Source organism: Caloenas nicobarica, chromosome 33 (assembly GCF_036013445.1).
Source record: "Caloenas nicobarica isolate bCalNic1 chromosome 33, bCalNic1.hap1, whole genome shotgun sequence".
Lineage (NCBI taxonomy): Eukaryota > Metazoa > Chordata > Aves > Columbiformes > Columbidae > Caloenas > Caloenas nicobarica.
Window position 1 is genome coordinate 655,914 of NC_088277.1, and position 26,776 is coordinate 682,689.

The following is a 26,776-nucleotide window of genomic DNA, read 5'->3' on the forward strand; positions in this document are numbered from 1 at the left end:
CGTGAGCTGGGACAACCCAGATAAACAGTAACCGGGGGGGGGGGTGACACCCCGGGGGGTCCCGCGGGGTTAACGAACAACCTGCCCCGTGTCACCCCCCCCCGTGTCACCCCCCTGGGACCCCCCCACCTGCGTCACCGCGCGCGTCACCGGGTTAATGCTTGTGGGGGGTCGGTGTCCCCGGAGGGGGGTCAGGGCACCCCGGGGGGGTTGGCAGGAGGGGGTGACCCCCGTGTCCCCCCCTGCCCAGCGCAGCCGCGTGACTTCCCACCCGTCACCCGCAGCCAGGACAGACGGACGGGACAGACGGACGGGACAGACGGACGGGACAGACGGGCGGATCCAGCCGCACGTTGCTCAACCCCCCCCCCGTCCCCATCCCCCCCCGCCTGGGGCTTTTCTCAGAAATCGCCCCCGTGAATTCCCCACCCGCCCCCGTGCCGGGAAGAGACTGGGGAGACTGGGAGGGACTGGGAGGGGCTGGGGAGACTGGGGAGACTGGGACGGTGCCAGGTCCCTGGGGCACGGGGGGACACGGGGGGACACGGGGGGACATGGGGGGGACACTCAGGCAGCGTGAGGTCCCAGGATACTGGGGGGCACTGGGGGGCACTGGGGCAGCGTGAGGCCCCCGGGGTGATGGGGACACTGGGGGGCACTGGGAAGGCAGCAGGGCAGTGCCAGCTCCCTGGGATACTGGGAGGCACTGGGGGGCACTGGGATGGGCACTGGGAGCACTGGGGGGCACTGGGAGCCATGGGCCTGGCTCCGGGAAGCGCTGGAAAGCACTGGGAGGTACTGGGGGGCACTGGGATGGGCACGGTGGGGTCACTGGTCAGACTGGGGGTCACTGGTCAGACTGGGGGTCACTGGTCAGGCTGGCGGGTCACTGGGACAGGCACCAGGGGGGTCACTGGGGGGCATTGGGGAGGTCACTGGTCCGACTGGGGGCACTGGGGGGTCACTGGTCAGACTGGGGGGGTCACTGGTCAGGCTGGGGGGTCACTGGTCAGACTGGGGGGTCACTGGGACAGGCACCAAGGGGGTCACTGGGGGGTCACTGGTCAGGCTAGGGGGCACTGGGGGTCACTGGTCGGGGTGGGGGACACAGGGACAGGCAGCGGGGGGGTCACTGGGGGTCACTGAGTCAGACTGGGGGGCACCGGTCCCACTGGGGCCGCTGGGGGGCGGAGCTTGCTCAGGCCCCGCCCCCCGCGGCGGCAGGTGCGGCGCTGACGTCACTCGGCGGCGCGGCGCGGTGACGTCACTGGCCGTCGCCCGAGGCCGGGGCCGCCATGGAGGAGGCGCTGCCGCAGAAGCGCTTTTACCGGCAGCGGGCACACGCCAACCCGCTGGCCGACCGCACGCTGCCCCAGTGAGTGCGGCCGGGACCCCCACAGCCCCCCCGGTAACACCCGCACCGGGCACCCCCGTCCACGGCCGGGTCTGGGACTCGGGAACCCCGTCATGGCCTCGTACGGGACCGCCCGTAACCGGGACACCCCCCTGGGCCCCCCCGGTAACCGGGACACCGCCCTGAGCTCCCCCCCGGTAATCGGGACTCCCCGTCAGAGCCCCCCCGGTAACCGGGATATCCCCTCTGAGCCCCCCCCCGGTAACCGGGACACCCCCCTGAGCCCTCCCGGTAACCGGGACCCCCCGTCAGAGCCCCCCCGGTAACCAGGATACCCCCTCTGACCCCCCACCCGGTAACTGGGACCCCTCTTACGGTCAGTCCCGGTAATCGGGACCCCGCGTCAGAGCCCCCCCGGTAACCGCCCCCCCCCTCACGTTCACTCCCGGTACCACCGACCACCGGGATCCCCCCCAGGGGGCACCGCGAGGCCTGTGTCCCCCTGCCGTGCCCCCCCCGCTTCCCTTCCCTGTCCCCCCCGGTGACGCCGCTGCCGCAGCCCCCCCAGGCCGCAGGACATGGACTGGGCCGCGCTCTACCCGTCGTTCTTCCCGCCCGACGCCCCCCCCGACCAGCCCCCCCCTTGCGTGGAGATCGCGGACGTGGGCTGTGGATACGGGGGGCTGCTGGGTGAGGGGGGGCCGGGGGGATACGGGCGTGTACGGAGGTGGGGGCCCTGGGGGGGGCTGTGGGTGCTGGGTCGGAGGCTGCTGGGGGGGGGCACGGAGGGGACGGGGGGGACTGTGGGTATGGGGGGGCTGGTGAGTGGGTTTGGGGGGTCCTGGGTACACTTGGGGTGCAAGGGGGGGGAGCAGGGCAGGGAGGGACCCAGTGGGGTGGGGGGTTCCAGGCGGTGGTTCTGGGGTCCCCCCGGCCCCCCCTGCAGTGGTGCTGCCCCCCCTATTCCCTTGGGGGGATTTGGGGACGCCCCAGACCCCCCCTGCAGTGGCTCTGTCCCCCCTCTTCCTGCAGAGGGGGCAGTTTGGGGGCCCCCCGAACCTCCACAGTGGTGCTGCCCAGCCTGTCCCCATGGGGAGGGATGTTTGGGGGTCCCGTCCCCCCCCGCCCCCCCAGTGGTGCTGTCCTCCCTATTCCTGTGGGCGCTGGGAGGGTTTGGGGGGGTCCCTGACCCTGTGCCCCCCGCAGTGGCCCGGTCCCCCCTGTTCCCTGGGGTTTGGGGGGGTCCCTGACCCCGTGCGCCCCGCAGTGGCCCTGTCCCCCCTGTTCCCTGGGGGTTTGGGGGGTCCCTGACCCCGTGCCCCCCGCAGTGGCCCTGTCCCCCCTGTTCCCTGGGGTTTGGCGGGTCCCTGACCCCGTGCCCCCCGCAGTGGCCCTGTCCCCCCTGTTCCCTGGGGTTTGGGGGGGTCCCTGACCCCGTGCCCCCCGCAGTGGCCCTGTCCCCCCTGTTCCCTGGGGTTTGGGGGGGTCCCTGACCCCGTGCCCCCCGCAGTGGCCCTGTCCCCCCTGTTCCCTGGGGTTTGGGGGGGTCCCTGACCCCGTGCCCCCCGCAGTGGCCCTGTCCCCCCTGTTCCCTGGGGTTTGGGGGGGTCCCTGACCCCGTGCCCCCCACAGTGGCCCTGTCCCCCCTGTTCCCTGGGGTTTGGGGGGGTCCCTGACCCCGTGCCCCCCGCAGTGGCCCTGTCCCCCCTGTTCCCTGGGGTTTGGGGGGGTCCCTGACCCCGTGCCCCCCGCAGTGGCCCTGTCCCCCCTGTTCCCGCGGGCGCTGGCTCTGGGGCTGGAGCTCAGGGTCAAGGTCGCGGCGTTCGCGGGCGCGCGGCTGCGGGCGCTGCGGGCAGCTCAGCCCGGCCGCTTCGGCAACGTCGCTGTCCTGCGCGCCAACGCCATGAAGCACCTGCCGCACTTCTTCCGCAAGGCACAGGTGGGCAACCCCCCCCGAAAAAAAATATACCCGCCCTCCCCCTCAAAAAATCCTAAACCCCCAAACCCTCCCCTGTGTCCCCCAGCCCCCTGGGTACCCCCCAGCTCCCCCTTTCTGCCCCCCCTCAGCACCACAGGCAGGTTTTGGGGGGGTCGTTGCCAAGTGGGGTGCTGACCCCCCCATAAAATAAATACCTCCCCAGGACCCGCCCCCCCCAAAACCAAAACAAACCCCCAGGGTGCCCCAAAACCCTCCCCGCCCCAATGTTGCCCATACCCCTGGGTGCTTCCTCCCCTGCTTCTTCTCCCCCCGCCCAGCTGCCATGGACAAGGCGGGGAGGGGGTCAGAGCCAAGTGGGGCGTGACCCCCCCTAAAAATCCCCTCCCCAACAAGAAACCAGCACCCTCTAAACACCACCCCCCATGTCCCCCATACCCATGGGTGCCCCCCAGCCCCCCCCTTTCTTCCCCTCCAGTTCCATAGAAGGATGGGGGTGTCCGTGAACTCCCCCCCCAATATTTTTTGCCCCCCCCAGCTCAGCAAGATGTTCTTCCTGTTCCCCGACCCCCACTTCAAGCGCACCAAGCACAAGTGGCGAATCATCAGCCCCACGCTGCTGGATGAATACGGCTACGTCCTGCGCCCCGGGGTGAGCTGGGGACCCCCCCGGGACCCCCCCGTGTCCCCACCACCCCCCCGTGTCCCTGTGCCCCCCCGCAGTGTCCCAACCCCGCCCCGTGCCCCACATCCGTTTCCCTTCCCCAAACTCCGCTGCTCTGGGGACACACCGGGAATCACCAAATTCCTCCGGAAGGGGGTGGGTGGGGAGGATCCAGCCCCTCGAGGTGGGGGGGTTGGAGACACCCCCCCCCGCGGTGACCCCGGGGTTGTCCCCAGGGGCTGGTGTACACGGTGACAGACGTGGCGGAGCTTCACGAGTGGATGGTGAAGCATTTTGGGGAGCACCCGCTGTTCGAGGAGGTGCCGCTGGCCGAGCTGGTGAGCGGGGCGGGGGGGGGCACTGGGAGCTTATTGGGAGCTGCTGGGAGCTGCTGGGAGCTGCCTGGTGCGTGTCCCCCCCCGCAGGACGATGACCCGCTGGTGGCCCGGCTGGGGACTGTCACCGAGGAGGGACGCAAGGCGCAGCGGGGGGGCCGCCCCGTGCACCCCGCCGTGTTCCGCCGCCGCCCCGACCCGCCCGTGGGGGGGGACACCTGACGGGGGGGACACGAGTGGGACCGGGTGTGTCCCTCCGCGTGCCCCCTGCCCTCCGCGTGCCCCCCGTTTTGTAATAAAGCCACCAGCGTGTCCCCGAGGCTGGTTCCCTCCTGGCTGCGCCGTCACCCCCCCACCTGACCCCCCCACCCCACGGGGTTCGTCCCGCACCCCACGCTGGGGGGGTGTTGGGAATTGCTCCCCCCGGGGCGATATGGGGAGTGGTTCCTGCCTCAGTTTCCCCAGGGTGTGATCACAGGAAACCCCCGGGGGGTGGGGGAGGGTGGCCACGCCCCCTCCCGCGAGGCGTGGGGGGGGGCCCCCCCGTTCCCCCCCCCCCACCACGAGTGGGGGGTTTCCAGCAGCGCAACCCGGCGGTTCCGGTGTCGCAAGCCGGTAATTCCCGAGAATCCGGCAGCGGCGGGACTGGGGGCACCGGTTGAGCTGGGAGGGTGTTGCTGGGAATGGGGGCGGCTGCGTGCGCCCCCCCCCCACTCCCCCCCTGTGTCACTGTCCCCCGTGGGGACAGGACCCCCCTCCCAACTCGAGTGTCTCCGTGGGGGTGTCCGGCCCCTCCCGCCCCCCGGTTTGGGGGGTTTGGGGGGCGCTGGGAACCCGAGTGGGACCGGGGGGGTTTGGGGGACACACGATCGTGCCCACGCGTGTGCGCGCCCCCCGAGGCACCACGTGACCGCCGCGGCCACACCCGCGCCCCGATTGGCCCGCGGCGGTGCCGTATGCAAATCAGCCCCGCGGGAGGGCGGGGCGGGGCTTGGGGCCGCGAGGGGCGGGGCTTCGGTTATCGAGGGGCGGGGGTTGGCAGAAATGGGCGTGGTCGTGCCCCCGAGGGGCGGGGCTTGCAGCTCCACGTGGGCGCTTATAAAGCTCCCGGGCGATGCCAGCGGCTCATTCGAGGCGCGTCCCCGCGTCCCGACCCCGCGTCCCCCCGTGTCCCCCGGCCACCCGCGTCCCCAGGACACCCCGCGTGTCCCCGCCATGCCGCAGAGCCTGCGCCTGCCCGCCCAGGCGGCCCTGCTGTCCCGCCGCCTGCCCGAGCTGCGAGTCCCCCCGCGTCCCCCTGTCCCCCCGGTGCCCCCCGCCGCCCGCCGGGGTCCCCGCAGCCTGGCCGACATGCCGGGGCCCAGCCCCCCAGCCTTCCTCTACGACCTGCTCTGCCGGGGGGGGCTGCGGAGGCTGCATGAGCTGCAGGTAACTGGGAGGGGGGACACTTGGAGACCCAGATCTCCCTCCCCTGGGGCTTGGAGGGGACTTGGGGACCTTGTTCCCACCACCCTGGGCCTTGGAGGGGACAGAGGGATCCCCATTCCTTCTGCTCTGGGGCTTGGTGGGGGACAAGGGGACCCTGATCTCAATCCCTGGGGTTTGGAGGGGACAGAAGGGACCCTGGTGCCTCTGTTCTGGGGCTTGGACAGGACAAGGGGACCCTGGTCTTAATCTCTGGGGCTCAGAGGGGACAAGGGGACCCTGGTCTTAATCTCTGGGGCTCAGAGGGGACAAGGGGATCCTGTTCTCAGTCCCCAGAGCTCGGTGGGGACAGGGAGCAGCCCAGGGCTCTCTCCGAGCAGCAGCTGCTAATGGTTAACCCCCCTGGTGCCCTGTGCCCCGGGGGCAGGTGGGTGACAGCAGCACCCAGGCTGTGTCCCCAGGGCCACCCACGGGTGGGCACCGCAGTGCTGGCACCACCAGGACTGTCACCCCGCTGTGCCACGGCCAGTCCTGAACCACCCGGCACCCCCTGAGCCTCGGGGTCCCTTCCCTGGGGACACCGTGGGGACACCGTGGGGACACCGTGGGGCCGCCCCGCAGGTGGAGGGCCGCGCGCGGTACGGGCCGGTGTGGAAGGCGAGCTTCGGGCCCATCCTGACGGTGCACGTGGCCGAGGCGGCGCTGATCGAGCAGGTGCTGCGCCAGGAGGGCGACGTCCCCGTGCGCTCCCACCTCTCGTCCTGGAAGGACCATCGGCGCTGCCGGGGCCTGGGCTGCGGGCTGCTGACCGCGTGAGTGGGGAACGGGGGGTCCGGGGGCTGCCCGTGGGGCTGGGGGGGCTGCTGACCGCGTGAGTGGGGAACGGGGGCTCAGGGGGGCTGGGGGCTGCCCGTGGGGCTGGGGGCTGTTCACTGCGTGAGTGGGGGAGTAGGGGCTTTGGGGGGCCTGGGGGGGCTGCTGACCGCGTGAGTGGGGCTGGGGGCGTTGGGGGGCTGGGGAAGGGGCTGGGGGCTCTGCCCAGGGGTCTCAGAGCTGGGCACGGGGGCCGGGGGCTGCTCCTGGGGTCTGGGGTGCTGCGCATGGGGCTGGGGGCTCCCCAGGGGTCGGGGGGTCTGTGCCCGCCCGGGGCTCCCCAGGGGTTGGGGGGTCTGTACCCCCCCCGGGGCTCCCCAGGGGTTGGGGGGTCTGTGCCCCCCAGGGGCTCCCCAGGCGTTGGGGGGTCTGTACCCCCGGGGCTCCCCAGGCGTTGGGGGGTCTGTACCCCCGGGGCTCCCCCCCGTTCCCACGCGGGTTCCGGGAAGGGCCGCGGGGCAGCAGCCGCGGGAGGGGCCGCCGAGCCGGGGGTGACTCAGGGATGATTCAGGGCCCCCCCAGCCCCCCCGGCCCCCCCGCAGGATGTGAGTAACGGCCGGGCCCTGCGGGGGCGGCGGCGGGGAGCCCCGAACCCCGTCCGAGCCCCCCAAACCCCGGCACAGCCCCCAGCCCCCCTGTGCACCCCCAACTCCTTGGACACCCCCGGACCCCCCTGTGCGGCTCCTGAGCCCCCGTGCAACCCCCCCGTGTCCCCCGTGTGTGTCCCCCTGTGTCCCAGTGTCCCCCCCTCATGTCCTCCCATATGTCCCCCCGTGTCCCCCCCCAGACCCCGTGTCCCCCAGACCCCATGTCCCTCCATGTTCCCACGTGTCCCCCATGTCCCCGTGTCCCCCCCAGACCCCATATCCCCCCATGTCCCTCATGTCCCCCCCGTCCTCCCATGTCCCCGTATCCCTCATGTCCCCCAACCTCATGTCCCCCATGTTGCCCCATGTTCCCATGTCCCCCCGTCCTCCCATGTCCCCGTATCCCACATGTCCCCCTGACCCCACGTCCCCCCACGTCCCCATGTCCCCCCATGTCCCCTTGTCTTCCCACATCCCCCCATGTCCCCATGTCCCCCCATGTCCCCTTGTCTTCCCACATCCCCCCGTGTCCCCATATCCCCCATGTCCCTGTGTCCCCCATGTCCCCCATGTCCCCCGACCCCATGTCCCCCACATCCCCCCACGTCCCCCCCATGTCCCCACATCCCCCACGTCCCCCCGTGTCCCCACGTCCCCCCGTGTCCCCACGTCTCCCCACATCCCCCATGTCCCCCCGTGTCCCCCACGTCCCCCCGTGTCCCAACATCCCGCCGTGTCCCCCCGTGTCCCCCCCGTGTCCCCACGTCCCCCCATGTCCCCCACGTCTCCCCGTGTCCCCACGTCCCCCATGTTCCCCTGTGTCCCCATGTCCCCCATGTCCCCCCGTGTCCCCACATCCCCCATGTCCCCCCATGTCCCCCATGTCCCCCACGTCCCCCATGTCCCCCCGTGTCCCCACGTCCCCCATGTCCCCCCGTGTCCCCATGTCCCCCCGTGTCCCCCACGTCCCCCATGTCCCCCCGTGTCCCCACGTCCCCCATGTCCCCCCGTGTCCCCATGTCTCCCCACGTCCCCCCGTGTCCCCCGCTCCCCTGACCCGTGTCCCCACGTCTCCCCGTGTCCCCCGCTCCCCTGACCCGTGTCCCGTGTCCCCAGGGAGGGTGAGGAGTGGCAGCGGCTGCGGCGGCTGCTGGGGCGGCTGCTGCTGCGCCCGCGGGCGGCCCAGGGCTACGCGGGGCCGGTGGCCGCCGTGGTGGCCGACCTGCTGCGGCGGCTCCAGCGCCAGCGCGACCGCCACCCCCAGCACCTCGTCCCCGACGTCACCCACGAGTTCTACAAGTTCGGCCTGGAAGGTGACGGGGGGACACGCACACCGGGGCTGGGACACCCCCGAGGGCCCCCCAGGGTCCCCTCGGGGTGTCCCCATGTAGCTCAGGTTCCCCACGTCCCCCCGGGGCTCTCTGTGTCCCCTCAGGGTGTCCCCGTGTCCTCACAGGGCTCCATGTGTCCCCTCGGGGTGTCCCCATGACTCTCAAGTTCCCCGTGTCCCCTCAGGGTGTCCCCATGTCCCCCAGGGCTCTCCATGTCCCCTCAGGATGTCCCCATGTCCCCCCAGGGCTCTCTGTGTCCCCCCAGGACTCCCTATGTCCCCCAGGGTCTCCTTGTGTCCCCTCAGGATGTCCCCATGTCCCCCAGGGTCTCCCCGTGTCCCCTCTGGGTCTCCCATGTCCCCAGGGCTCCCCATGTCCCCTCAGGGTGTCCCCATGTCCCCCAGGGCTCTCCATGTCCCCTCAGGATGTCCCCATGTCCCCCCAGGGCTCTCTGTGTCCCCCCAGGGCTCCCTATGTCCCCCAGGGTCTCCTTGTGTCCCCTCAGGATGTCCCCATGTCCCCCAGGGTCTCCCCGTGTCCCCTCTGGGTCTCCCATGTCCCCAGGGCTCCCCATGTCCCCTCAGGGTGTCCCCATGTCCCCCAGGGCTCCCCATGTCCCCCAGGCCTCCCCGTGTCCCCTCTGGGTCTCCCATGTCCCCCAGGGCTCTCTGTGTCCCCCCAGGACTCCCCATGTCCCCCCAGGGCTCCCTATGTCCCCCAGGGTCTCCTTGTGTCCCCTCAGGATGTCCCCATGTCCCCCAGGGTCTCCCCGTGTCCCCTCTGGGTCTCCCATGTCCCCCAGGGCTCCCCATGTCCCCCAGGGTGTCCCCATGTCCCCCAGGGCTCTCTGTGTCCCCCCAGGGCTCCCCATGTCCCCTCAGGGTGTCCCCATGTCCCCCCAGGGCTCCCCATGTCCCCCAGGCCTCCCCGTGTCCCCTCTGGGTCTCCCATGTCCCCCAGGGCTCTCTGTGTCCCCCCAGGACTCCCTATGTCCCCCAGGGTCTCCTCGTGTCCCCTCAGGGTGTCCCCATGTCCCCCAGGGCTCTCCATGTCCCCTCAGGACGTCCCCATGTCCCCCCAGGGCTCTCTGTGTCCCCCCAGGGCTCCCCATGTCCCCCAGGGTCTCCTTGTGTCCCCTCAGGATGTCCCCATGTCCCCCAGGGTCTCCCCGTGTCCCCTCTGGGTCTCCCATGTCCCCCAGGGCTCCCCATGTCCCCCAGGGTGTCCCCATGTCCCCCAGGGCTCTCTGTGTCCCCCCAGGGCTCCCCATGTCCCCTCAGGGTGTCCCCATGTCCCCCCAGGGCTCCCCATGTCCCCCAGGCCTCCCCGTGTCCCCTCTGGGTCTCCCATGTCCCCCAGGGCTCTCTGTGTCCCCCCAGGACTCCCTATGTCCCCCAGGGTCTCCTCGTGTCCCCTCAGGGTGTCCCCATGTCCCCCAGGGCTCTCCATGTCCCCTCAGGACGTCCCCATGTCCCCCCAGGGCTCTCTGTGTCCCCCCAGGGCTCCCCATGTCCCCCAGGGTCTCCTTGTGTCCCCTCTGGGTCTCCCATGTCCCCCAGGGCTCCCCGTGTCCCCCAGGGTGTCCCCATGTCCCCCAGGGCTCTCTGTGTCCCCCCAGGGCTCCCCATGTCCCCTCAGGGTGTCCCCATGTCCCCCCAGGGCTCCCCATGTCCCCTCAGGGTGTCCCCATGTCCCCCAGTTCCCCTCATGTCCCCCCAGGTCTCCCCACGTCCCCCAGGCCTCCCCGTGTCCCCAAGATCTCCCCATGTCCCCAGAGTCCCCCGCGTCCCCCCGGGTCCCCGTTGTCCCCGTGTCACCGCCGTGTCCCCTCCGCAGGCATCTCGTCCGTGCTGTTCGCGTCCCGGCTGGGCTGCCTGGAGCAGGAGGTCCCTGGGGACACCGAGACCTTCATCCGCTGCGTCAACACCATGTTCGTGCTCACGCTGGTGACAATGGCCATGCCGCGGCCCCTGCGCCGCCTCTTCCCGCGGCCCTGGGCCAGCTTCTGCGAGGCCTGGGACTACATGTTCGCCTTCGGTGAGGGGACGCGGGGACAGCGGGGACAGCGGGGGGACATGGGGACAGCAGGGACAGTGGGGACAGCAAGGACAGCAGGGACAGCGGGGGGATGTGGGGACAGTGGGGACAGCAGGGACAGTGGGGGGACATGGGGACAGCAAGGACAGTGGGGACAGCAGGGGGACATGGGGACAGCAGGGACAGTGGGGGGACGTGGGGACAGCAGGGACAGTGGGGACAGCAGGGGGACATGGGGACAGCAGGGACAGTGGGGACAGCAGGGACACCGGGGACAGCAGGGGGATGTGGGGACAGCAGAGACAGGGGGGACAGTGGGGACAGTAGGGGGACGTGGGGACAGTGGGGACAGCAGGGACAGTGGGGGGACATGGGGACAGCAAGGACAGTGGGGACAGCAGGGGGACATGGGGACAGCAGGGACAGTGGGGGGACATGGGGACAGCAAGGACAGTGGGGACAGCAGGGGGACATGGGGACAGCAGGGACAGTGGGGACAGCAGGGACACCGGGGACAGCAGGGGGACGTGGGGACAGCAGAGACAGGGGGGACAGTGGGGACAGTGGGGGGACGTGGGGACAGCAGGGACAGCAGGAGGATGCGGGGACAGCGGGGGAATGTGGGGACAATGGGGACAGTGGGGACGGTAGGGATAACGGGGACAATGGGGACAGCAGGGACAGCAGGGGGACATGGGGACAGCAGAGACGGGGGGACAACAGGGACAGCAGGGGGACACGGGGACAGTGGGGACACCGGGGACAGCAGGGGGATGTGGGGACAGCGGGGACAGTGGGGACAGTGGGGACAGCATGGACAGCAAGGGGACGTGGGGACAATGGGGACAACAGGGACAGTGGGGGGATGTGGGGACAGTGGGGAGACACAGGGACAGTGGGGACAGTGGGGACAAACGGGGACAGTGGGGACAGGGGAGACACGGGGACAGGGGGGACACGGGGACAGTGGGGACAGGGGGGACACGGGGACAGGGGGGACACGGGGACAGGGGGACGCTCACGGGGGTCTGTCCTCTCCAGCCCAGCGCCACGTGGACCGGCGGGTGGCCGAGGGGGGACGCGAGGGGACGTGTCTGACCGACCAGCTGGCCAGGGAGAACGTGCCCATGAAGAGCATCTACGGGAACGTCACCGAGCTGCTGCTGGCCGGGGTGGACACGGTGCGGAGGGGACGCAGCGGGGGGTGTCCCCGCGGCTGGGGACACGCGTTGATGTCACCTCCCCTCCCAGATCGCCACCACCCTGGCCTGGAGCCTGTACGAGCTGGCGTGGCACCCCGGCCTGCAGGAGGCGCTGCACCGGCAGCTGGTGGCCGCGGTGGCCACTGGGGCCACTGCGGCCACCGACCCCGTGGCCACCGGCCCCGCGGCCACCGACCCGGGCAGGGTCCCCCTGCTGAGGGCTGTGGTGAAGGAGACGTTGAGGTGGGGACGGGGACATGGGGACAAGGGTGGGGACATGGGCATGGGGACAGGGATGGGGACATGGGGACGGGGACATGGGGACAAGGGTGGGGACATGGGCATGGGGACAGGGATGCGGACATGGGGACGGGGACATGGGGACAAGGGTGGGGACATGGCGTTGGGGACAGGGATGGGGACATGGGGACAGGGACATGGGGACATGGGGATGGGGACATGGGGATGGGGACATGGGGACAGGGACATGGGGACATGGGGATGGGGACATGGGGATGGGGACATGGGGACAAGGGTGGGGACATGGGCATGGGGACAGGGATGGGGACATGGGGACGGGGACATGGGGACAAGGGTGGGGACATGGGGATGGGGACATGGGGATGGGGACATGGGGACGGGGACATGGGGACAAGGGTGGGGACATGGGAATGGGGACATGGGGATGGGGACATGGGGACGGGGACATGGGGACATGGGGATGGGGACATGGGGACAGGGACATGGGGACAAGAGTGGGGACACGGGGATGGGGACAGGGATGGGGACATGTGGATGGGGACAAGGATGGGGATGGGGACATGGGGATGAGGACAAGGATGGGGATGAGGCTGGGGACAATGACAGGGATGAAGATGAAGATGGGGACAGGGACATAGGGATGGGGACAAGGCTGGGACAGGGATGGGGACAGGGACAGGGCAAAGATGATGAGGCTGGGGACAATGAGAGGGATGAAGATGAGGACGGGGACAAGGACAGGGATGAAGATGAAATTGGGGACAAGGACGGGGACAGGGATGAAGATGGAGTTGGGGACAGGGCTGGGGACAAGGACAGGGACGGTGGCAGCCTCGGTGCCACCACCCCCTGTCCCCGCGCAGGCTCTACCCCGTCATCCCGGCCAACGCCCGCGTTGTCCCCGACCGTGACATCCACGTGGGTGACTACCTGGTGCCCCGCAAGGTCAGGGGCTGCCCTGTCCCCTGCGCGTCCCCTGCTGTCACCCGTGGCTCCCCGTGTCCCGCCTGCAGGTCCCCATGTCCCCTGTGTCCCCCCTGCCATCCTCCATGTGTCCCCGTGTCCCCCCACTGTCATCTGTGGGTCCCCATGTCCCCCCTGCTCTCACTCCTGGGTGTCCTCCCACCATCACCCCCATGTCCCCACTCACCCGTGTCCCCAGACCCTCATCACGCTGTGTCACCGCCCTGCTCACCCGTGTGTCCCCATGTCCCCAGACCCTCATCACGCTGTGTCACCGCCCTGCTCACCCGTGTGTCCCCATGTCCCCAGACCCTCATCACGCTGTGTCACCGCCCTGCTCACCCGTGTGTCCCCATGTCCCCAGACCCTCATCACGCTGTGTCACCGCCCTGCTCACCCGTGTGTCCCCGTGTCCCCAGACCCTCATCACGCTGTGTCACTGCCCTGCTCACCCGTGTGTCCCCGTGTCCCCAGACCCTCATCACGCTGTGTCACCGCCCTGCTCACCCGTGTGTCCCCGTGTCCCCAGACCCTCATCACGCTGTGTCACTGCCCTGCTCACCCGTGTGTCCCCATGTCCCCAGACCCTCATCACGCTGTGTCACCGCCCTGCTCACCCATGTGTCCCCATGTCCCCAGACCCTCATCACGCTGTGTCACCGCCCTGCTCACCCGTGTGTCCCCATGTCCCCAGACCCTCATCACGCTGTGTCACCGCCCTGCTCACCCGTGTGTCCCCATGTCCCCAGACCCTCATCACGCTGTGTCACCGCCCTGCTCACCCGTGTGTCCCCATGTCCCCAGACCCTCATCACGCTGTGTCACCGCCCTGCTCACCCGTGTGTCCCCATGTCCCCAGACCCTCATCACGCTGTGTCACCGCCCTGCTCACCCGTGTGTCCCCATGTCCCCAGACCCTCATCACGCTGTGTCACCGCCCTGCTCACCCGTGTGTCCCCATGTCCCCAGACCCTCATCACGCTGTGTCACCGCCCTGCTCACCCGTGTGTCCCCATGTCCCCAGACCCTCATCACGCTGTGTCACCGCCCTGCTCACCCGTGTGTCCCCATGTCCCCAGACCCTCATCACGCTGTGTCACCGCCCTGCTCACCCGTGTGTCCCCGTGTCCCCAGACCCTCATCACGCTGTGTCACCGCCCTGCTCACCCGTGTGTCCCCATGTCCCCAGACCCTCACCACGCTGTGTCACCGCCCTGCTCACCCGTGTGTCCCCGTGTCCCCAGACCCTCATCACGCTGTGTCACCGCCCTGCTCGCCCGTGTGTCCCCGTGTCCCCAGACCCTCATCACGCTGTGTCACCGCCCTGCTCACCCGTGTGTCCCCGTGTCCCCAGACCCTCATCACGCTGTGTCACCGCCCTGCTCACCCGTGTGTCCCCATGTCCCCAGACCCTCATCACGCTGTGTCACTACGCCGCCTCCCGGGACAGCCGCCACTTCCCGGCGCCCGACTCGTTCCGCCCGGAGCGGTGGCTTTGCCGCGATGTCCCTTGTCACCCCTTCGCGTCCCTGCCCTTCGGCGTGGGCAAGCGCAGCTGCGTGGGGCGGCGCGTGGCCGAGCTGGAGATCCACCAGGCGCTGGCGCAGGTGAGACACGCCTGTCCCCAAGCGTCCCCAAGCGTCCCCAAGCGTCCCCAGGTGTCCCCAACATGCCCGTGTCCCCAGATCCTGCTGCGGTTCGAGGTGCGGCCGGAGCCCGGCGGGGGCCGCGTGCGGCCGATGACGCGGACGCTGCTGGTCCCCGAGGCCACCATCAACCTGCAGTTCCTGAGCCGGGGAACGGGGACCGGCGGGGGACACCCGGGTGGCCTCGGCGGCGACCTTGACCTCGGCGGCGACCTTGACCTCGGCGGTGGCTCCTGACCCCGCCGGTGGCCCCGGCACGGATGGTGTCCCCAAAGTCACCCGTGGCCTCGACCCCGGTGGCAGCCCCTGACCCCAGTGGTGACCTTGACCCCCGTGGTGACCTTGACCCCTTGGTGACCTTGACCCCTTGGTGCCCCCCCGGTCGCTCTTTCTGTCCCCCCGGGTTATTTAATGTTATTTATTGGCCAATAAAGGGATTTTTGGGTCCGTCGGTGCCGGGCGCTCCCTGCCCCCCCCAGGTGTTTTGGGGGTGACTCAGCACCCGCCGCGCCCCCCCGTGGGTGGTGGGTGCTGCCCCGGCCTGCCGGGGGTGACGTGGCCCAGGGTGGGGGGGACACAACATGGGGGGGGACACGAGTGTCCCGGGGGGGGGGTCCCAGCGCCGTCACAGGCTGGTCCCAGTGTCCCCACAGCCCCCCCGTGGCCGTGTCACCCCCGGCGACCCTGCCGGCCCCCCCAGGTCACGGGGGGGGTTAACGCGGGTGGCGCCTCCCACGATGCGGGGCGGGGGGGGGTCAGGGGGGGTCAATGTCAATGTCGCACGTGGGGCCGGCGTGACGGCAGCGCCGGGGGGACTCTGGACCCGCGCGGGGTCCCGGGCGCAGCCGAGCGCGGTGACACCGGCCCGGGGGGGGACACGGGGGGGGACACGGCGGGGGGGACACGGGGGGGAACACGGCGGGGGGGACACGGGCACGGGGGGACACGGCGGGGGGGACACGGGAGGGGGACACGGCGGGGGGGACACGGGCACGGGGGGACACGGGCACGGGGGGGGGACACGGCGGGGGGGACACGGGGGGGAACACGGGGGGGGGACACGGGGTGGGGGACATGGGCACGGGGGGGACACGGTGGGGGGGGACACGGGGGGAGGACACGGGCACGGGGGACACGGGCACGGGGGGGGGACACGGCGGGGGGGACACGGGGTGGGGGACACGGGCACGGGGGGGGGCACGGCGGGGGGGACACGGCGCCCACCCCCGCGCTGCCGTGCCAGCAGCACAGGCACAGCCCGGGGGGGGTCCCGGGACCCCCCAAACCCGCCGTGTGTCACCTCCCGCTGTGGCCGCCAGGGGGCGCCGCGCAGACGCCGGGGCCGCGGTTCGAGTCCGGCCGGGGGCGACTCCAGCACGCCCGCCCCCCCCCAAACCCGGGACCCCCGCCCACCCCGGGAAGGACCCAGGCGTCCGAGCGCCCCTCCCCCACCAGGGACCCCCTTCCTCCCCCCGCGGCAGCCGCGGAGGGACCCAGGAGTGCGGGGCTGCCCCCCCCGCCATAGCGGACCCACGCGTCCGAGTCGCGCCCCCTCCAGCGTGTGTCCCCCCCCGCCCCCAACCCCCCTGGCCCTTCCGGCCGGTCCGTCTCGATGGTTCCGGTCCTCCAGCCCCGCCCCCCCGCCCGGCTCGCGCCGCCGCCGCCCGGTGAGTCCCGGGGACCCCCGGTCACGTGGCGCCCCCGGTTCCGCGGGGTCGTTGTTGTGGGGTCGTTGTTGTGGGGTGTTTGTTATCGTAGGCCGGCTGGGGGGCTGGCTGGGGGGCCGGCTGGGGGGCTGGCTGGGGGGCCGGCTGGGGGCCGGCTGGGGGGCCGAGGGGTCGCTGTGGGTGGGGGCTCGGGGGGCTTGGGGCGCGGGGGGTCTCGCTGCGGGGCAGGGCTGAGCTGTGGGGCACGGGAGGGCGGGGGGCTCTGTGGGCCAGGGGGGCTCTCCATGGGTCAGGGCTGATGTGGGGCGCAGGAGGGCCGGGGGTCTCTCTGTGGGCCAGGAAGTTTCTCTGTGGGCCAGGGGGGCTCTTTGTGGGCCAGGGGGTCTCTCTGTGGGTCAGGGCTGATGTGGGGCACCATGTGGGGCGCAGGAGGGCCGGGGGTCTCTCTGTGGGCCAGGGGGTCTCTCTGTGGGTCTGGGGGTCTATCTATGGGTCAGGGCTGATGTGGGGCGCAGGAGGGCCGGGGGTCTCTCCGTGGGTCAGGGCTGATGTGGGGCACAGGAGGGCCGGGGGTCTCTCCGTGGGTCAGGGCTGATGTGGGGCACAGGAGGGCCGGGGGTCTCTCCATGGGTCAGGGCTGATGTGGGGCACCATGTGGGGCGCAGGAGGGCCGGGGGTCTCTCTATGGGTCAGGAAGTTTCTCTGTGGGCCAGGGGGTCTCTCCGTGGGCCAGGGGGTCTCTCTGTGGGCCAGGGGGTCTCTCCGTGGGTCAGGGCTGATGTGGGGCGCCGTGTGGGGCGCAGGATGGCGCAGGAGGGCCGGGCGCAGGCGCAGTACGAGCCGGTGGCCGAGATCGGGGGCGGCGCGTACGGCACCGTGTTCAAGGCGCGGGACCGGCGCAGCGGGCGCTTCGTGGCGCTGAAGAACGTGCGGGTGACGGGCACCGAGAACGGGCTCCCGCTCAGCGCCGTGCGCGAGGTCGCGCTGCTCAAGCGCCTCGAGCACTTCGACCACCCCAACATCGTCCGGTGAGCCCCACGGCGCCACCCGCGGCGCGACCCACGGCGGGACCCACGGCGGGACCAGGGGGTCTCTCTATGGGTCAGGACATCTCCCTATGGGCCAGGGGGTCTCTCCGTGGGTCGGGGGTCTCTCCATGGGTCAGGAGGTCTCTCTATGGGTCAGGGGGTCTCTCCATGGGTCAGGGGGTCTCTCCGTGGGTCAGGGGGTCTCTCCATGGGTCAGGGGGTCTCTCCGTGGGTCAGGGGGTCTCTCCATGGGTCAGGAGGTCTCTCTGTGGGTCAGGGGGTCTTTCTATGGGTCAGGGGGTCTCTCCGTGGGTCGGGGGTCTCTCCATGGGTCAGGGGGTCTCTCCGTGGGTCAGGGGGTCTCTCTATGGGTCAGGGGGTCTCTCCATGGGTCAGGTTGACATGTGGGGCACCGTGTCCTATGTCTCCCATCCCATGTCCCTGTGTCCCCCTCCCGTGTCCCTGTGTCCCCATCCCATGTCCCCATCCCCCATCCCGTGTCCCCCATCCCGTGTCCCCCGTCCCGTGTCCCCCATCCCATGTCCCCATCCCCCATCCCGTGTCCCCTGTCCCGTGTCCCCATCCCGTGTCCCCTGTCCCCTGTCCCCATCCGGTGTCCCCTGTCCCCGTCCCGTGTCCCCCATCCCGTGTCCCCTGTCCCCTGTCCCCATCCGGTGTCCCCTGTCCCCGTCCCGTGTCCCCCGTCCCGTGTCCCCATCCCGTGTCCCCTGTCCCCGTCCCGTGTCCCCCGTCCCCTGTCCCCATCCCGTGTCCCCGTCCCGTGTCCCCAGGCTCATGGACGTCTGTGCCACCGCCCGCACGGAGCGCGAGACCAAAGTGACGCTGGTGTTCGAGCACGTGGACCAGGACCTCAAAATGTACCTGGACAAGGCGCCCGCGCCCGGGCTGCCCCCCGACACCATCAGGGTGCGCCTGGGGACACGGGGGGGACATGGGGGACACGGAGGGGACCCAGGGGGGACCTGGGGGTGACCCGAGGTGGCCGTGTCCCCCCCAGGACCTGCTGCGGCAGTTCCTGTGTGGGCTGGACTCGTGCACCCCCGGACACCATCGGGGTGCACGTGGGGACACTGGGGTGGCTCTGGGGACGTGGGGGTGACATGGGGGACATGGAGGGGACCCAGGGGGTGACCCGAGGTGGCCGTGTCCCCCAGAACCTGCTGCGGCAGTTCCTGTGTGGGCTGGATGTCCCACACACCCAGACACCGTCAGGGTGCACATGGGGACACGGGGGTGCCCTGGGTGACACAAGGGGGACACAGAGGACCCGGGGGTGACCCGAGGTGGCCGTGTCCCCCCCCCCAGGACCTGCTGCGGCAGTTCCTGCGCGGGCTGGACTTCCTGCACTCGCACTGCATCGTGCACCGCGACCTGAAGCCCGAGAACATCCTGGTGACCAGCGGCGGGCAGGTCAAGCTGGCCGACTTCGGGCTGGCCCGCGTCTACAGCGGCCACATGGCCCTGACCCCCGTGGTGCGTGGCGTGGGGGCGCGGGGGCGCGGAGCCCCGTGCTCAGGGTGCGGGTGTCCGGGTGGCAGCCGGTGACGCTGTGGGTCGGTGGCTGTGGTGGGGTGGCAGCTGGTGACACCGGGTTGGTGACAATGGGATGTGGCGGGGGGGGGGGTGACACTGTGGGTGTGTGACCGTGGGTGACCCTGGTGGCAGAGGGTGACCCGTGGGTGACCCTGGTGGTGGGTGGTGACTGCGTGGGTGACATTGGCACTGGGTGACCCTGGTGGCAGTTGGTGACCTGTGGGTGACCCCAGTGGCAGTGGGTGATCCATGGGTGACCCCAGTGGCAGTGGGTGACCCATGGGTGACATTGGCAGTGGGTGACCCGTGGGTGACCCCAGTGGCAGTGGGTGACCCATGGGTGCCACCGGCAGTGGGTGTCCCGTGGGTGACATTGGCAGTGGGTGACCCGTGGGTGACATTGGCAGTGGGTGACCTGTGGGTGCCACCGGCAGTGGGTGTCCCGTGGGTGACACCGGCAGTGGGTGACCCGTGGGTGACATTGGCAGTGGGTGACCCGTGGGTGCCACCGGCAGTGGGTGTCCCGTGGGTGACATTGGCAGTGGGTGACCCGTGGGTGCCACCGGCAGTGGGTGTCCCGTGGGTGCCACCAGCAGGTGGTGACCTGTGGGTGACCCCAGTGCTCATGGGTGACTGCAGTGGGTGACCCGTGGGTGCCACCGGCAGTGGGTGACCCGTGGGTGCCACCGGCAGTGGGTGTCCCGTGGGTGACACCGGCAGGTGGTGACCCGTGGGTGCCACCGGCAGTGGGTGACCCGTGGGTGCCACCGGCAGGTGGTGACCCTGTGGTACCGCGCCCCCGAGGTCCTGCTGCAGTCGACCTACGCGACCCCCGTGGACATGTGGAGCGTGGGCTGCATCTTCGCCGAGATGTCCCGCAGGAAGTGAGGGGACACGGGGACACCGGGGGGGACACGGCGGGGGGACACAGGTGCTGCTGGCGGGGGGGCAGTCGGGGTGTCCCTCAGCCAGGGGTGCCAGCAGCAGTGGGGAGGGGTGTGTCCCTGTGTGTCCCCCCCATGGTGACATCCCTGTGCCCCCCATGGTGACATCCCCATGTCCCCCCCACATGGTGACATCTCCATGTCCCCCCCAGGCCCCTTTTCTGCGGGAACTCGGAGGCCGATCAGCTGGGGAAGATTTTTGAGTGAGTTTGGCGGGGGGGTCGTGGGGTGGGGGGGCAGGACGGGGGTCCCGGGGGGGCTCTGGGGGGGTGAGGACAGTTGGGGGGGGGGGGGATTGGGGACAAGGGGCAACTCTGAGCTGGGTCTGGGGGGTCCAGGCCAGGACTGGGGGGTGGGACCGCGGTGTCCCCCCCTCACCCCGTGTCCCCCCCACCCCGTGTCCCCCCAGCCTGATCGGGCTCCCCCTGGAGGACGAGTGGCCCCGGGACGTCGCCCTCCCCCGCGGAGCCTTCGCCCCCCGGCCCCCCCAGCCCGTCCAGGGGGTCGTCCCCGACATGGAGCCCCTGGGGACACAACTGCTGCTGGTGAGGGGGGACACGGCGGGGACACGGGGACACCAGGGGGGACACCGGGGGAGACACAGCGGGGGACCTGGGGGGTACACAGGGACACCGGGGGGGGCATATGGGGACACCGTGGGAGGGGACACTGGGGGGGGAATATGGGGACACCACAGAGGGACACTGGGGGGGGACACAGGGACACCACGGGGGACACGGTGACACTGGGGGGTGTGGGAATGACACACAAACCCCCCGGGTTTGGGGACACAGGGGACACGTCCCCCCGCCCTGAGCTGCACAGCCTGCGGGGTGGGGGGTGTGACAATGTCCCCTGAGTGTCCCCATGTGTCCCCCCCCCCAGGAGATGCTGACCTTTGACCCCTACAAGCGCATCTCGGCCTTTGACGCCCTGCGGCACCTGTACCTGCAGGAGCGGGGGGGGGACCAGGGCTAGGGCCCCCCCGGCACCCCCGGGTGGGGGGGATCCTGGGCCCCCCCGTGCGAGGGACAGTGACACGTCCCTGTGCTGGTGCTTTGCTCACACTGGGGGGGGAAAACGGGCACATGGGGGGATGTGGGCCCCCCCGTTTTGATAATAAAGGGGGGGCAGCCTGGCCCCCCCCACCCGCCTTGTTACTTGTGTGTCACTGGGGGGGACAATGATATGGGGGGGTCACCCAGAGAGACAGGGAGCCAGTGTCACTGACTGTCAGCTGTTTATTTGAAGGGGGGGGGACATGGTGACATCCCTGTGGTGACAGCGGGGGGGGGACGTGCCACCCTGACCCCCCCGGCAGCACCGGGGTGGGGGTGCTGGGCCCCTCCTGGGGCATAAATAACCAGTTTGGGGGGGTGGATGGGACTGGGATGGGGGGTGGTGTCTGGGGGGGGGGTCACTGTGTCCCCCCCCAAGTGTGGGGGTGGCCGGGACCCCCCCGGGCGCTGCCACGTCCCCCAGAGGCTTCATGCAGCTGGGGCGGGGGGGGTGGCCGATCGGCGGCTGCGGGACGTGGCGGGGGGTCCCACACCCCCAAAAGGGACGGGGCCCCCCCAGGAGGGCGGTGACCCCCCCGTGTGCCCCCCCCGCTATAGGAAGGCGCTGGGGTTGGCGCGCGGGTCCTTCTGGTTGCGGTACCGCATGGCCAACCACACCCCCAGGATCTGCGGAGAAATTCGGGGGTCGGAGCGGGGGGGGGGTCCCGTGACGCCCCTCAAAGTGCGTGTGACCCCCCCCGGGGTCCCCCCCCCTTACCTCAGTGAAGCTGAAGAACAACCCGACCCCCCCCAAAATCTTGAGCGCTTCGTCCGAGTGTCGCAGCATCTTCTCTCCGCAGGTCGGGCAGCGCCCGCCGGGGAGGCTCTTACAGCTCTGGGGGGGCACGAAGCGGGCGTTAAGGGCTGGGGGGGGGGCAGAGGGGTCGGGGGCCCCCCCGGTGCACACTCACGGCGGGGCAGGGGGGCAGGCCGGCGGGGGGGTCGGCGCTGCGGTTGAGCAGCCCGCAGCAATCCAGGCGCCGCTCCAGCTCCACGCGCGTCTCGTTGCTCAGGATGTGCCAGGCCGAGCTGAACAGCCGCTCCTGGGCGGGGGGGGGCGCGGGGGGGGCACCCCCCCCGGGAAAATTCATCAGGGACCCCCCCGGTGTCACCACCCCCGGCCATGGGGAGAACCCCCCCCAGGGACACGGAACCAGGAGGGGTTAGAGGGGTCCCCCCCGCACCCCCAGTCCCTCTGCGGGGGACACACCAGGCAGGGCCCCCCCCATGGAAAAATAATTAGTGACCCCTCCCGTGTCACCCCCCCACACCATGGGGACACCCCCCCAGGACTGAGGAACCAGGAGGGGTTAGAGCGGTCCCCCCCCGCACCCCCAGTCCCTCTGCAGGGGGGGACACGAGGCAGGACCCCCCCCCAATAAAATTAATGAGTGCCCCCCCAGGGGTGTGCACGGGGGGGGACAGGACTGACCTGGCGGCTGCGGTCGATGGCCAAGCAGGAGCAGGAGACCCCGAACTGCACCAGGAACACGAGCCCCAGGATGATCATGTACTGGGGGGGGAGTCAAGGGGGGGGGCGCGGGGACCCCCCCGGCTCTCAGTGTCACCCCCCGGGGGGGACATGGGGACCCCCCCGGCTCTCAGTGTCACCCCCCGGCAGGGACAGAGGCTGCGGCTCCTCCTGTCCCCTGTGCTGGCACTTGCAGGACCCCCCTGTGTCCCCCTCCCCAAAATATTACTTGTGGGGGCTGGATCTGTGCCAGAGTGCTCAGCCCCCCCAAACCCACTGTCCCCATTGCGGGGACACTGAGAGAGCTGGGGAATTTGGGGACATAGTGGGTAATTTGGGGACACTGGGGGGGGGGTCTCAGGTGTGTCACCCCCCAAATATTTCGGGGGGGGGGCTGGATCTGTGCCAGAGCTCTCAGGAATACCCCCCCAATCCCTTCCTGTGCCCCCCCACTGTCCCCATTGCGGGGACACCAAGGGGGCTGGTGACACTGGGGGATTTGGGGACATAGCAGGTAATTTGGGGACACTGGGGGGGGTCTCAGGTGTCACCCCCCGAATATTTCCTGGGGGGGCTGGATCTGTGCCGGAGTGCTCAGCCCCCCCAAACCCTCCCTGTGCCCCCGCGCTGTCCCCATTGGGGAGACACCGAGGGGGCCGGTGACACTGGGGGAGCACAGGTGACACCGGGGGGGATCTGGGGACACCGGGGGGGGTGTCACACGTGTCCCCCCCCCCGCAGAAAAGGATACGAAGAAGAGCAGGACCTGGTGGTGGCGGGCGGCCCCCAGCAGCCCCAGCAGCGCCAGCAGCAGCAGCACCACCCCCACGGCGATGGCCCCCCCGATCAGGGGCACCCCCGGCACCCCGAAGCCTCTGCCCCAGGCGGCCACCGCGATCAGCAGCAGCGCCACCAGCTGCGGGGGGGACACGCGTTGGGGACCCCCCCGCTGGGAAAAACGGGGGGGCAGCCATGCGGCGCCCTGCCTCAGTTTCCCCCCGTTATTGGGGGGGGTGTGTGTGTCCCCCCCAAAGACACTGGGGGGGTCCCTAAGGGGGGGGGGGGTGTCCCACCGTGTCCCCCCCCCACGTCCCCAGTGTCACCAAAGTGGGGGGGACGCACACAGGCTGTGGCCCCCCCAGGGCTGTGACCCCCCCAAAACGGAGGGGTGGGGGCAGCTGAGCCCCCCCCAAACACCCCCAGCAGGTCCCACCCCCCCCAGCCCCACCCTTTTTTTTTTTGGGGGGGGGGCACTAGCGTCCCCTCCGCACTCTGGGGGGGCCCAGCGCCCCCAAAACCAAGAGGGATCCCCCCAAACCCCCTGGTGGGGGGGCCGCCCCCCCCAGCCCCAAATCGGGGAGTTATTTTATTCCCCTGTGTCCCCCCTAGCCTCACCCTTTAAAGTGGTCACACCCCCCCCCCCCAGCCCCCCCAAACCCCCCGCGGTGGGGGGGGCGCACGGGCCCCCCCGCCCCAAATCTCGCCCCCCCCGCCCCAAATCTCGCCCCCCCCCGCCCCGCTCACCACATAGACCACGTTGAGGGCGCAGAGGGCGTTGCGGGAGCAGGCGAAGCCGCCGCACACCATGGTGGGGGGGTCCCGGGGGGGGGCAGCGCGGCCCCACCCGCCTGCGGCCCCTTTAAATCCCGGCCCCGCGCCCGAGCGCCGCACTGCGCCTGCGCGGAGCGCCCGCCACGCCCCTTCCGCGCCGCCGCGCCCCTTCTGCGCATGTGTCCGGAGAAGGCCGGGCGGAAGTGCCCGCCGGGAGGTTGGCGCATGCGCGGGCGCGTTTTGAGGCCGCCGCCCCGGGGGGGATGGCCGAATGGCGGAAGTGGAAGGAGGGCCTGGGCAGCCCCGGGGTCCCCCCGGGACCTGTGTACCCCCCCGCGGTCCTTACAGCCCCCCCGGCCCCCTATAGCCCCCCACAGGTGCTATAGGCACCTCATAACCACCCCCTAGCTCCCTACTGCTCCCCCGGTCCTATAAACCACGCTGTAGCCCCCCAAGTGCCCCCCTGGCCCCCCTATGGCCCCCCCATGGCCCCCCCTATAGCTCCCCCTATAGCTCCCGGTGCCCCCTATGCGCCCCCCGCTGTCCCCGCGTGTCCCCACGCGTGGCGGGGCGGCTGGGGGCGGCGGGCGTGCCGGGCCGTGGCGTCCCACGGGCTGCGGCGTGTCGCGGCGTGTCCCCGCAGGCCGACGGGGCGGGCGACGCCGCGGTGCTGCCGCCTTCCCAGGCCCGGCCCTGCGCCCGTGGCGGCCCCGCGGACGCGGCACCGGCCCCGCGGACACGATACCGGCCCCACGGACACGATACCGGCCCCACGGAGGTGACACCGGCCCCACAGAGGTGACACCGGCCCCACAGAGGTGACACCGGCCCCACGGGGGCGACACCGGCCCCACAGAGGTGACACCGGCCCCACGGGGGCGACACCGGCCCCACGGAGGCGACACCGGCCCCACAGAGGTGACACCGGCCCCACGGAGGTGACGCCAGCCAGGAAGCGCGTCCCGTGGCGGTGACGCCGGATGAACTGTGGGGGACGCGGCGCCGAGCGGGGCGCAGCCATGACCCCGGGGAGCTGAGGGCGCCGCGCTGTCCCGGCGGCCATGTCCCCCCCCCGGCAGCAGGTGCTGGCCGCCATCCGCGCCGAGGTGAAGCGGCACCAAAGGGCCAAGAGCCACGTGGAGCAGCTGGCGCGGCTGGTGGGGACGGTGGCGGAGCCGCAGCTGCGGGAGAGGCTGGTGGCGTCGCTGGGAGCCGTGCGAGGTACGGGGACAGCGGGACGGACAGAGGGACGGGAGGATGAGGGGTGGAGGGACAGGGGGATGGACAGAGGGATGGATGGATGGGTGGCTGGATGGACGAGGGATGGAGGGATGGAGGCGCAGAGAGAGGGACAGATGGACAGATGGGCAGAGGGATGGACAACTGGATGGATGGAGGGATGGATGGATGGGACGGACAGATGGACGGATGGACAGCTAGCTGGCGTGCTGGCTATATGGAGGGACAGAGGGATGGCCAGGCAGAGGGGCGGACAGATGGACGGATGGACGGATGGACGGATGGATGGATGGATGGGCAGATGGATGGATGGACAGATGGCTGCCTGGATGAGGGACGGAAGGATGGACAGGGGGATGGACAGATGGAGAGCTGGCTGGCTACCTGGAGGGATGGATGGATGGACGGACAGACAGGCAGAGGGATGTGCAGGTGGATGGATGGATGGAGAGATGGATGGATGGACGGACAGATGGATGGATGGACGGATGGATTGATGGACAGAGGGATGGATGGACAGACGGCTGGCTGGCTGGATGATGGCTGGAAGGACGGACAGACAGACAGCTGGCTGGAGAGACAGAGGGACAGACAGACAGACAGGAGCTGCTGTTGCTCCCTCCTCCAGCAGGGCCCCCCCAAACCGTGGGGCACCCGCGCCCCAATCCACCCCCGGTGCCCGGCACCGTCCCCCCGCCGGGGACCCATGTGGGGACATGGGGGTCGCAGGGCCCCGGGCCGGGGGGCCGGGGGTCGCTGCCCCCCCGGTGCCGCGGTTGTGCCGTGGGGCGGTTTCCGGTGCAGCAGCCCCGGTGCTGCGGTCGGTGACGTGGGACGTTTCCTCACCACTGGCGGTCGCCAAGGGGGGGGCCCCGCTGCCGGGGGTGGGGCCTCACTTTTTGGGGGCCCCACAGTGATTTAGAGGAGGCTGAGACACCCCATGTTCCCCCTCGTTGGGGGACAGTGGGACGGTGGCGCTGGGGACGCGGGTGCCGGTGAACCGCCCCCCCCGCCCGGCACTGAACCCCCACATCCCTGTGCCCCCCCCAGTGCTCCAGCATCTCCCCAGTGCGGTTGCCATGGCAACGGGAAGCAGGGGCATGCCTGGTTGCTAAGCACCCACAAAGTGGTACCCAGCGCCAATGGGGGACACAAGACACCCCCCGGTGTCCCCCAGAGCCCCCCCCACTCCCGGGGGGGGGCAGCAGGGGCTGGTGACATGGGATGGGGACACAGCTGTCCCCAGGGTGACCCTGTCATCGTGTGGGACACGGTGCCACCACTGAGTCATGGGAGGGGGCACTGGGAGGGACTGGGCTGTACTGGGGAGGGCGGACAGAGGGGTGGGGGGTCCAGACCCGCCGAGCCCCAGCAGGCGCCGTGTCCCCAAGGGTCACATCTGTCCCCAAGTGCCACATCTGTCCCCTGGCACCGTCTCTGTCCCTGAGCCCCCTGTCCATCCCAGAGCCCTGTCCCCGTGTCTGTCCCCAGTGTCCCGCGTCTATCCCTGAACCCTGTCCTTGTCTCCGTGTCTGTCCCCAAGCCCTGTCCCTGTCCCCAGGGTCCCGTGTCTGTCCCTGTGTCTGTCCCCAAGCCCTGTCCCTGTGTCTGTCCCCAGGGTCCCGTGTCTGTCCCTGCGTCTGTCCCCAA

At 70.8% G+C, this 26,776-nt stretch overlaps 4 protein-coding genes across 5 annotated transcripts; 3 read left to right on the top strand and 1 right to left on the bottom strand.

Annotated features, from left to right (window-relative positions):
- Positions 1-1,241: 1,241 nt before the first annotated feature.
- METTL1 (methyltransferase 1, tRNA methylguanosine) lies at positions 1,242-4,608 on the top strand. 2 transcript variants are annotated; one of them, XM_065654446.1, is made up of 6 exons: positions 1,242-1,375; positions 1,914-2,044; positions 3,109-3,293; positions 3,829-3,942; positions 4,191-4,292; positions 4,380-4,608. In XM_065654446.1, the coding sequence occupies exons 1-6, from the start codon at positions 1,296-1,298 to the stop codon at positions 4,509-4,511; spliced, it is 744 nt and encodes a 247-aa protein (XP_065510518.1). In that variant the 5' UTR covers positions 1,242-1,295; the 3' UTR covers positions 4,512-4,608. The 2 variants fall into 2 exon arrangements, with proteins under 2 accessions (XP_065510518.1, XP_065510519.1); XM_065654447.1 differs by having other exon boundaries at positions 1,357-1,408.
- Positions 4,609-5,342: 734 nt separating this feature from the next.
- LOC136000605 (25-hydroxyvitamin D-1 alpha hydroxylase, mitochondrial) lies at positions 5,343-15,042 on the top strand. Its single transcript, XM_065654527.1, has 9 exons — positions 5,343-5,717; positions 6,336-6,526; positions 8,291-8,487; positions 10,342-10,542; positions 11,584-11,723; positions 11,794-11,987; positions 12,869-12,950; positions 14,378-14,575; positions 14,654-15,042. The coding sequence occupies exons 1-9, from the start codon at positions 5,505-5,507 to the stop codon at positions 14,849-14,851; spliced, it is 1,614 nt and encodes a 537-aa protein (XP_065510599.1). The 5' UTR covers positions 5,343-5,504; the 3' UTR covers positions 14,852-15,042.
- A 1,192-nt stretch (positions 15,043-16,234) lies between these two features.
- Positions 16,235-20,957, top strand: CDK4 (cyclin dependent kinase 4). Its single transcript, XM_065654438.1, has 8 exons — positions 16,235-16,281; positions 17,085-17,309; positions 18,101-18,236; positions 18,636-18,803; positions 19,638-19,747; positions 19,960-20,010; positions 20,217-20,352; positions 20,693-20,957. Exons 2-8 carry the CDS (start codon positions 17,086-17,088, stop codon positions 20,783-20,785), a joined length of 918 nt encoding a protein of 305 aa, XP_065510510.1. The 5' UTR covers positions 16,235-16,281; position 17,085; the 3' UTR covers positions 20,786-20,957.
- Positions 20,958-21,030: 73 nt separating this feature from the next.
- TSPAN31 (tetraspanin 31) lies at positions 21,031-24,114 on the bottom strand. Its single transcript, XM_065654437.1, is given in 7 exon segments — positions 21,031-21,492; positions 21,584-21,700; positions 21,777-21,908; positions 22,298-22,378; positions 23,088-23,252; positions 23,861-24,061; positions 24,064-24,114. Coding segments are annotated over 7 exon segments (822 nt in total). The 3' UTR covers positions 21,031-21,417.
- Between the last annotated feature and the right edge of the window lie 2,662 nt (positions 24,115-26,776).